A 10,410-nucleotide genomic window follows, 5' to 3' on the forward strand; every position below is an offset into this window, starting at 1 on the left:
GGCTGGGCATGGTTCAGTAAGCTGGCCTGGGGGCCCTGGTCCTCGTCAGAGCTGGTCCAGAGGCTGGGACGGAGCAGGCTGTCTGAGCAGGGCTGCTGGAGCCTTCATTCATTGTGCGCTCACTCATCGAGTACCGTTGCTGTGCCAGGCTTTGAGAATTTAGCTGAAGACCATTGTCCTCCCTGAGCCTCCGTAGAATGCCGCAGACAAAGTGAGCAGTGAAATGGACAGGTTCCCAACCGTGCAGAGTGCGGCCAAGGCAGATCAGAGAGGCGGGGAGGTCGGCAGGTTCAGGCAGAGGCCTCCTGGGCAGTGGAGCGGCTCGTGCCAAGGCCTTGGGGCTGCCTGAACGGGGACAGGGATCACCGGAGCTGGTGTGACCTGAGGGGAGAGGAAGGAAGGCTGGCCGCTTGTGTCCGGCCTGGGGAGGTCTGGCCTCTGTGAAGGGCTGTCAGGTGTGGGCTCCACCTAAGAGTCAGGTGTCTGATTTCAAAGCTTGCTCTGGTGGCCAGAGGAGAGAGAGGACCAGATGGGAGCCCTGAGGCCACCATGGCCATCTGGGTGTGTGGTGGTGGCTGTGGCAGGGGTGGACCCTGTGAGACCCTGGCGTGGTCAGCTCCAGGCACCGTGCGTACACACGGCTTGTGTAAGGGAGAGGACCCCATGAGCCTGCCCCCCTGTGTGGCACCCAGGCCTTGGCGTGGCCCGGCCTCTCCTGTGCGTCCAGCTGCCTGGGGGCCTGAAGACAGGTCACCTCTTGGGCTGTTTTCCTCATCTGAGAAAACCTGACCGGCACACACTGCCAACTCGGTTCAGATTCACAGCGACCCCAGAGGACAGAGAGCTGCCCACAGGGCTCCCAAGGCTGTCCATATGGAGGCTAACTGTCTGTCTGTCCTGTGGAGCGGCTAATGGAGTCTGATCGCAGGTCTCTTGGGTCACAGCCAAGTGCTTAACCGCTGTACCACCAGGACGAGTCCTTCCCTGAGGGGTGTGGGGTGTGAGGACACCGTGGACGCCAAGTGCTGGCCAGGCACGTTCTGTTCTCTGCCCTGGTCTGAAGGCGTCGGGCGTCAGTGCTTCTTGTCCCTTCGTTTGACATGTCTGTTAGAACCTGCCGTGTGCTGTGCTGTGAGGGTCGACCCCTCAGCCTGGAGAGCAGGGGCTGTCACGTCCACCTTGTAGGGAACCCACCATGTGCCTGACACCCCAGTGTGGAGAGAAGGACCCTCACGTTCACCTCGCCTGACACCCCAGCATGGAGAACAGGGGCCCTCACCTCCTCCCCATTCAGAACCCGCTCTGTGCTGTGATGGGTCTGACACCCCAGTGTAGAGAGAAGAACCCTCACGTTTACCTCGTAGAGAACCTGCCCTGTGCAGTGATCGGGGCCTGACACCCCAGCATGGGGAGCAGTCACCCCATCTCAGGGTGACCCCGTGTGTCTAGAAGTGGAACTGCACACCGCAGATTTTGAGCGACTGGGTTTTCAAAAGGAGATCACCAGGCCTTGCTTCCATGGCACCTCTGGGTGGCCTTGAATTTCTAACCTTCCTGTTAGAAGCACCCTTGTTAACCGTTCCGGCTTTGGTGGTGAAGACGGTCACAGGTAATCACATCTCCCACACCACAGCAATAGCAGGAATCGGGTGCAGGCCCGGGGTGCAGGCCCTGTCCCCCGGGGTCACCCTGGCCGTCTCCTGCCGACCTCCTTGCTCTGCTGCGGTGGTGGCGAGGTGGTGGGCAGCCCCTGCCTGCCCCAGGGACCTCGCCGCTGTCACTTTGGCATCTCTCGGTAGGAGAGCCGGGCCTTGGCGTTACAGTTAATTTCACACTCGGCTTCACACTGTGCTGTCATGTCAGCCTGTGCCGGAGTCAGCTCTGCTTACCGTGCCGCCTCGTTCTCGGCCACCTGACACACTGACAGTGTTGAGGACAGCTAGCTGTCCATGTTCCCGGGGGCCACCAGCGTCAGGGTCGTCCTGCCAGACTGTAGCAGTGACCTTCAGAGCCCCAAGGCCTTGGGAGGCAGGGAAGGAACCGAGAGCTTCTGGTTTGAATTCCCCTGAATGGGGTGACGTGGACACTCCCTCACGGGACGGCCCAGCCTCTACAGGGCCTGCTGGGGATGCGTGTGATACAGAGAGGCATCAGGGTCTCAAGCATGGCGACTCCTCTGCTGGGTGGTCTTGTCCTGACCACACACCACCTCCCTCCCCAGAGCCCAAGTTTTGACTCACCCATCTTGCTCCGTGGAGGGGCTGGTGCATTTGAACCGACAGAGACGGAGGCATTTGGTTTGTTTTGGTTTTTTTTTTTTCATTTTCTAAAATTAGATTTTATTAATTTTCATAAACATTTACAGAGATTTTGGGATTCCATTCATTCATTGTTGCACTATTCTCTCTACCCTCCTCCCAGTTTGTTCTTGTCCAAATGCCACAGTGCTTGTCAAAGCCAGTTCTGATTAATCTTCTTTGTCAGTGTATCCTTTGCCATTCCCTATCACTCCTCCCTGAGAGAGACTTCACCCTGAGTCATAAGGAAAAGGGGATGGCGTATTCTCTTAGCTACTTCCTGCTGAAAAGGGACGCTGTGGGTTTCAGGGTGAAGATCTTCTCTCACTACTCTAAAGGGCCCCTTTGGCAGTAGGAAACACATAGACTATTATGGAGATTGATTTTGGAATTTAGACGGAGGCATTTGGTAGCATCGAATCATGCTACACTACCAGCACGCCTTTGCAATACCAAGGCACCTTCAGAAACTACCAGTGAAAGGAGTCGGGGTGGCAGAATCTGACCACCACTAACACCCGAGGGGGATGAGTTCGCATCACAAGATGAGCTGCACGGGGTTGGTCCCCGTGAGGCCAGACGTGCCCCCCGGGCACCCTTGACCGCTACGGCTCGGCCACCCTGCGCACAGTGGGTCTGACTCCTGCCCTGTTGCCAAAGTTGCACTTTAATCCCAAAGGCACACGGTCCCAATCCACCAGCCGCTCCGCAGGACAAGTCTGTCCAGTCCTTCTCCGTGTGATTTACGGCCTCCGGACACCCGCCTGAGGTCAGCTAGGGGTGGGTGCCTACTGGGCGTCACCCAGGAATAGCATTCATAAGCCGGTTCTCAGGGGAGAGAAGCAGATTCCTTTCTCTGCCGGGGACCTTGGAGCATCTGCACTCAGCGCTGATGTGAAGTCCAGCCCCGTGCAAGCCGTCCAGTGCAACAGTCCACACCGACACTCGGCTTCGAACCTCTTCTCTTCAGCTGGCCAGGCTCTGGTCCCTTCACCCCTAGTCATCCATTGCCAGGTCCAGCGGGCACCAGCCGGCGACTCGGGACCCACCCATCTTCTGCCCTTCACACAGGCGGTTCCCTCCCCTCCCAGCCTCAGTCCCACGCATGGGCTAAGTCAGCGGGTCAGGAGTCCTCACTGGTCCTGGCACTCAGGCCAGGGAGCTGCCTCTGTGCTTAGCATCTGCGTGTGCTCGGTGCCCCGGCCACGCTCTGCCTGTCTCCTCCTCCTCCACCACCTCTCGTCTGGTGGACCCAGCGCGTCACGAGTGAACTTCCCGGGCTGCCTCCTCTTCAGCTCCAGTTCTGAAGGGAGCTCCTAATGGTCAAGGCTTGTCCCTCGTCTGGTGGATCCAACGGGTCACGCGTGAACTTCCCGGGCAGCCTCCTCTTCAGCTCCAGTTCTGAAGGGAGCTCCTAATGGTCAAGGCTTGTCCCTCGTCTGGTGGATCCAACGGGTCACGCGTGAACTTCCCGGGCAGCCTCCTCGTCAGCTCCAGTTCTGAAGGGAGCTCCTAATGGTCAAGGCTTGTCCTGCCTCCGTGCATCCAAAGACAAAGCATTGGTCCGATTCTAAAATGTCACAAGTCCTCATTTTCCCTCCTGCAGGTCAAATAGAGATTCTTTCCCAGCTCCAGAGCCTAGGTACAACTATGTGTCCACTGAAAATGCAGATTTCCTTCCTGGGAAGAGTTGGGCGGAATGAGCGTTCATTTCGAAGGTGCCCCTGATCCGAGCTGACGTGTTTTCACTTGTTTCCTGTGCGTCTGAAAGCGAGGCGTTGAGTAAGGAGGGCAGAAGAAGAAGCAGCTGTGCCTTTGAATGGTGGTGAAGGAGAGGACTGACCGTCCCGTGGACTGCCCGAGGAACAGACGAGTTCTGCCGGGGAGTAAGTTCCGGGGTGCACCTTAGCGGCGAAGAGGGGGAGACTTCATCCCGTGCTCTGGGCTTGTTGTGACGAGTGGCCGTACCTCTTCAACCACCCCCTGAAAGAAACCGTGTCCATCAAGCGCAGTGGACACATCCCAGCTTTGTCCTCTCTTCTCCGCCCGTGGCTGTCCCCTGTCAACGTGTGAGTACGGGCTTGGGCCTCTGGATTCTGTTTGAGGCCCCTGTAACCAGGGTGCTTCTGAGAGACAAGGAAGGTGGAAGTCGGTCTCGCAGCAGAAGAGGGGAAGACCCTCCACGAGACGGATTGACACAGTGACCGCAGCCGTGGACTTGACCTGGGAGGAGCTCACGCGGGTGGCACCAGAGGGGGCACTCCCATGTGCACAAGCGGCGTGCCGGCAGCAGAGCCATACCTCCTGCGACAACACACAGAGAGGCAGCAAGAGGAGTGGCTTTGGCTGTGCTTGTCGGCCCCTGGCTTCCTGCTCTTACAAAGTCCTGTGCTTCCTTGCGTCTGGAACCATCGCCAGTGGCTTCTGACCCCCACGTCCGTGGAGCTGATTCTAGGTCATGACAACGCCTCATTGGGCTTCCAAGGCTGGAAACCTTGATAGGGGAGATTGCCCGCCCCGGAGCAGCTGATGGGTTGAGACTGTTGCCCACCTTTTGGTTAGCAGCCGGACACTCAGCGTGCCAAGCCACCGAGACCACCGTTAAGACCACCGTCGAAACCCTCAGACTCAGAGCTGACCCTCCAGGGGTGATCAGAGCACATTGCACTAAAGGGTCTCTCTCTCTTTTTCGCTGGGCAGCTGGTGGATTTGAACAACCAGCCTTTGCCATTCTTTACCACTCGTCCAGCAGACCTTCCTGAAGCCGACACAGGATGTCATAAATACCTGGAGGAGGTGCTTTGAGGCCAAACCCACTTTCTGTGTCTCATGTGTGGATGGACCTGGCATGTAGCCGAGAAGCTCTGGCGGGGAGGGGGGTTTTCACCCGGTCCCATCCCGTCTCCACGTCCAGTGGGTCAGAAGAGTCTGCTGGCCGCATTCGTCTCCTCACCCAGTGGTTTGCATCCACCGGGCTGGACGCGGGCCTCTTGACGCTGTTCTTTGCACCATCGTCTGGTGTGGGCGTTCCTGGCCTGGGTGCCGACCTCACCGGGACCCACAGGCTCGGCGGCAAGACCTCACCGGACCTGCACCATCTTTGCCATCATGTCACACTGGGGTGCCCAGCCAAGAACTGCAGTGGGGCCTCAAAAAGTCAAGAAAGGGGGCTTATTTCTCATACTGTGTGAAAAGAAAAGAAATCTGGGGGGGGGGGGGGGGGGGGGGACAGGGGAGATCCCGCCATCAAGACCCCAGGACGCTAAATGACCCCAGTGTTTGGTACATAGCAGAGGATTCACACAGGGTCTGAGAAGGTTCTCCATTAAGCTGCTAAAATGAGGCCCTCACCCATTTCTCTTACAGTCTTTTCTAATTTGACAAGCTCTGGTGGCCTAGTGGCAAGAAGCTGCACTGCAGTCCCAGAGGTGCACAGTTCGAATCCACCAGATGCTCTGCTGGAGAAGGAGGGGCAATCTCCTCCAGTACCAGCCAAATCTGACTTGATGGTACACGCACCAAAAAGAATTAAAACAACAACAAAAACCCACAAAGTCTTCTCTCACATGACGTGACCCAGGGATCTCATTTGTAGCTAAGATTCACAAGGATAAAAAAGGGCGTAAGCCTTGAGGAGGGCTCTTTTGTTACTTGCAGGGTCTGGGAAGGCCTGCAGACATCTCCTTGAATCCGCTCGCTCGGGTGTTGGCCGGGGTGCAGGGCTGGAGAGGAAGCAGGCCTTGCTTTTAAGTGGTCCTTTGTTCCCAGGTTCTGTGTGAGCCACATGGGGCCTGGCCAGGGGGTGGGGGTGGAGGTGTTTTCTCAGGCGGCACTACTTTGAACTCCGTTCCAGCTCAGTACACAGCCGTGTCTGCCAGATACCTGCAGAGTGCGTATCTGCTCACAGACAGACCACGGCCTGCTGCGATTGCCTTCTAAACTAGGAAGGAGTTCTCATGGCGCAGTGGGTTAAGTGTTAGGCTGCTAACTGAAAGCTCGGTGGTTCGGACCCACTGGGCACTCGGTGGGAGAAATATGAGGGAGTCTGCTCTTGTTAGGATGTACAGGCTCGGTCTGGGGGGCGGTTCTGCCCTGTCCTATAATCAGTGGCACTGCTTTGGGTTTTCCAGGACTCGTCCTCTGGTACGGAGACGACAGCAGTGTGTTGTGACCCAGGGCATTTTCATTGGCTGGTGGAGCAGGGCGGAGGTCAGAGGAGGGGGCAGGATGGGACAAGCGTCCAGTGTGTGGTGGTCTTGGGGTCACTATGAGGCATCGTTGACTGAGGGCCGTTTAGTAGGAAGCACAAACAGCTGTTGGAGGAGGCTTGCCGGGTCTCTCTCCCTCATCTCCGGGAGTCCGACTTGCGGCCTTTATGGTGCTCTGATGCTGCCTTGCCCTCCAGCTGCACTTTGAGGTTGGCTCTGGCATCTGCTGGCATTTCCTTTGACACGTCCTTACTCTCTGGCTCTTCGGTGCTCGACACTCATCTTGGCGTTTCCTGCCTTTATAGAGAATTGTCCTGGGAATGCAGGTCCGGGGCTCACATCCTCCTGGCACCCGAGACAGTGCTGCTGCTTCTGGGCTCGCTCAGCTGTCCTTCCATCTTTGACGAGCCCACTCCTCTCCCAGGGTCTGCATCTGCCAGTGAGCTCGTGCCCTGCCTGACCACGTGGAGCTTACCTGCCCACTCTCTGTTTTCTGTGAGGCCACCCCAGGGCCTTTGCACTTGCTGTACCTGATGTCCTGCCCGCCCACTCCAACCCTTCTCTAGCTGGCTCTTCCAACGAGCCCATCTTCGAGTTTGAAGGCGCCACATCCTCTCCCTCTGACTGACCAGCAGTGCCCAGGATGGGCGGCCAGATGAGGGTCCTGCCCAGCTCTCAGAGTATTGGTGGTACTGCTGTGATCTGGCATGACCCTTGCTGGTCCAAGGCTGATAAGCTTCCCTGTGACCAGTGTCCTGCAGCAGGAGGAGTTTATGGGGGCCTGGCGGGCGTCAGGGGTGGCAGCTCACGGGGGTTGCACAGTGCCTCGGCCCTCAGAGCTTCTTGTCTGCAAGACCACTCAGCTGGGTGCAGTGAGGGCACAGTGGCTGTTAGCAGTCAGCGGGCCCACCAAGAGTGGCTCCTGCTCTGCCCAGGAGTAAGACCCCCACAGACCAGCGCCCACAGATGGCGCCCCTTGGGGGAGACATGCCCCACTGACGGCCCTCCTACTCCCCCCCCCCAGAAACCAGGCGATGCGGAAGAAGTTAATCCTGTACTTTAAGCGGAGGAACCACGCCCGGAAGCAATGGGTGAGTCCACATGCAATTGGGTATCCTCACGTCCAGCCCCACGTGTGCACCTTTGCTGGACTGTGTTACTGCTAGCACCGTGCCAGGCTTCAGGGAAAGCCGAGGGCAGTGAGGGGGCCCTGGAGAGGAGGCGGTGGCTTTCGTCAAGTCAGGCTCCTTTTACATGTTGTTGGGGCACCCAGCAAGTTCTGAGGGTGAAGGTTCAAGACCCAGCAGAGATAATGATAGGAAAACCAAGACAGCCCAGGGATGTCCCTGGTACCTGCCTGGTCCTCATGGGGCCATCACCTGTCACTTTGTCCCTTATGAGTCCTCCAAGCACCTTGTCTGTATGTGGCCCCCAGAACAGGAGCTGGGTCCTGCCCCCCACCTCGAGGCCATCTGGGTTTGTGGAGGACAAGGTCACAGCATGCCCTTGGGTGACGTGGAAGGGGCAGGCTCTGGTTACGGGGACGCCAGACCATGGAGAGGGCGCTCAGGCGAGGTGCATGGGGCTTGCCATCTGTCCACACAGCTGCTCGGGACAGGAATGGGCCTCGTGGCCGGCCAGACGGCCTCGCCTGCTCTGGGCCCACATTGCCTTGGAGACAGAGAGACCAGCCAGTGCTTGGCTGTGCAGAGTCTTCTGGGAGGCTATTGGTCCAGACTGCAGCAGGCAGCACTGCAGTTAGACCTGGCGGGGACTTCCCTGCCCTGGACTGATGGGAGAACCCAGCTGAGCAATCTAGAAAGTGGCTCCTGCCCGAGGTCCCACCCAGACCTGGCACTGGGACCATTTTGTACAGCAGTGAACATGCTGTTCAGCTGCGCTGTCCATCTTGGGTAGTGGCCACGAGCGTGGGTGGGTGCCGAGCCCTCACGTTGTGGCCGAGCCGACCGAGGATGGAATTTTATTTTTATTTCTTTCCTGAGATTAGAGTTTGAAGCTGGTGGCTTCTGAGTGGAGAAGGAATGGGGTTAGGGTTAAGGCCTGTGGAGAACAGCCGACTCCAGACAGGGCTTCTGCTGCTGTGGCTTCACACGTGTACGCGTGCCTGTGCAGGTCTGCGGCAGCCTGCGCGCGCGCGTGTGTGTGTGTGTGTGTGTGTGTGAGAGAGAGAGAGAGAATATGAATGAATGAATGAATGAATGAGCAAGCGAGCACACGTGTGCCCGTCTGCCTGTATGACCGTGTGTGACTCCAGGGATGTGTATGTGCCCGTCTGTCTTACTGGGTATCTACCAGCTTTTGTGTAACGCCGTGTGTATCTCTCTTCCTCTGTGCTCGTCTGCTTATATGACTCTTGATGTGTTTGTAGGACTTTCTCTGACAATCTGTAATTGTGTGACTGCGTACAAGTGTGTGCATGTGGCGTGTATCTGTGTGAACACGTGTACACATGACTTCATGTATGTAGGTGAATTAGTGTGTGTGCGTATCCACCCATGGCTGTGTGTGTGTGCATGTCCACGCGCGTGTGTGTGTGTGCAGATGTGCACACGGGCACAGGTGCATGTGCAGAGCAGGTTTGGACCGTGGGGCAGGCAGGACACAGTGCCAGCCGTGCGCTCAGGGCCCCCCGTGCACCCCCAGGAGCAGAAGTTCTGCCAGCGCTACGACCAGCTCATGGAAGCATGGGAGAAGAAGGTGGAGCGCATTGAGAACAACCCCCGGCGGCGGGCCAAGGACAGCAAAGTGCGCGAGTACTACGAGAAGCAGTTCCCGGAGATCCGCAAACAGCGAGAGCTGCAGGAGCGCATGCAGAGGTGAGCGGGCCACGCCGGCCTCCGCGACCGTGCTGCCCGCCTGCCCACGCCACGGCCCACGGCGCTTGTCCACTCTTTGGTCTGCTGCCTCTTACCGCGAGATACGCACAGGCCGGGTCACTGTCAGAACAGCTCTGTGTCGCGGGGTCTCCAGCTGGTGACCCCGGGCTGTACCATCCGCACTCTGTGGCCTTGACGAGGTGCTCCGATGGGGCTGACCACAGGGGGCCTGTGCTGCTGACCCAGTGCCAGCACCTCTCGCAGCTCAGGTCCACCAGGGGCTCCTGGGGTGGAGGGGTGGGCAGCTTTGACAGCCTTGGGAACCCTCTCGAGGGTCAGCGGGGCGTCCGTTCTGATAGGACGGCAGTGAGTTTGACCTGGCCCTGGCATGTTTGAGCCTTGAAGACACTTAGACTTGGCTCTGCACACCTCGTCTGCGTGGCTCGCACGACACTAAACCATCTGAGTTTGAGATCCAGGAATGTCAACACAGTTCCACGTGGCCAGGGGCGTGGGCCTTGGCGCTGGGGACCGGTGGAACCCTGTGCAGAGGCCCAGGGAGCCGGCTCCCAGCGTGGTTTTCCCGTAGTGACCCAGATGAGGTGACAGGCCTTGTGAAGTCTCACTGAATTCCTCACCTGCCTGTGGGAGCCAGGGCCCCTGGCACAAGGGGGACCCAGGGCCCCTGGCACAAGGGGGACCCAGGTCACTGGAACCACATCCTGCGTCTGAAGAGGCAGAGCTGCCTAGGACGCAGTCTGCATGGCCAGGCTGTTGTAGGTTCTGTCCTCTTAGGGCAGGGGTCCTAATGTTCCCGGGTCAGCATAGGGTCCTGCCCTGGCCCCTTTGCTCAGCCTGGGGCCACCTGCTGGTCCCAAGAGGCCATGGCCCTTTGCTTTCCCTGGTCAGCCACGCCCTGAGCGTGTCCCCCCCCCGTGCTCTAGAGCAGGGCAGCGGGTTCTCTGTTAGTCCTGTGTGTGCCCTCTCACTGTCCGCTGGCCAGAGTGGGCTCCCCGTGTGAGTCCTGAGTCTCCCCGTCTTGTTGTCTGGGCCCCACAATGGTCCTGA

General features: G+C 58.5%; 1 protein-coding gene across 1 annotated transcript in view; it reads left to right on the forward strand.

The window, feature by feature from the left end:
- Positions 1-10,410, forward strand: part of NCOR2 (nuclear receptor corepressor 2) — a 120,889-nt gene that overhangs the window by 34,430 nt on the left and 76,049 nt on the right. The window contains exons 8-9 of the mRNA XM_006894688.1: positions 7,530-7,596; positions 9,170-9,342. Of these exons, the coding sequence (XP_006894750.1) occupies positions 7,530-7,596; positions 9,170-9,342 (240 nt within the window). The remainder of the gene's footprint in view (positions 1-7,529; positions 7,597-9,169; positions 9,343-10,410) is intronic.

The sequence above is a fragment of the Elephantulus edwardii genome, unplaced genomic scaffold, assembly GCF_000299155.1.
Source record: "Elephantulus edwardii isolate Elephantulus edwardi_28Jun2011 unplaced genomic scaffold, EleEdw1.0 scaffold00148, whole genome shotgun sequence".
Taxonomy (NCBI): Eukaryota; Metazoa; Chordata; class Mammalia; order Macroscelidea; family Macroscelididae; genus Elephantulus; species Elephantulus edwardii.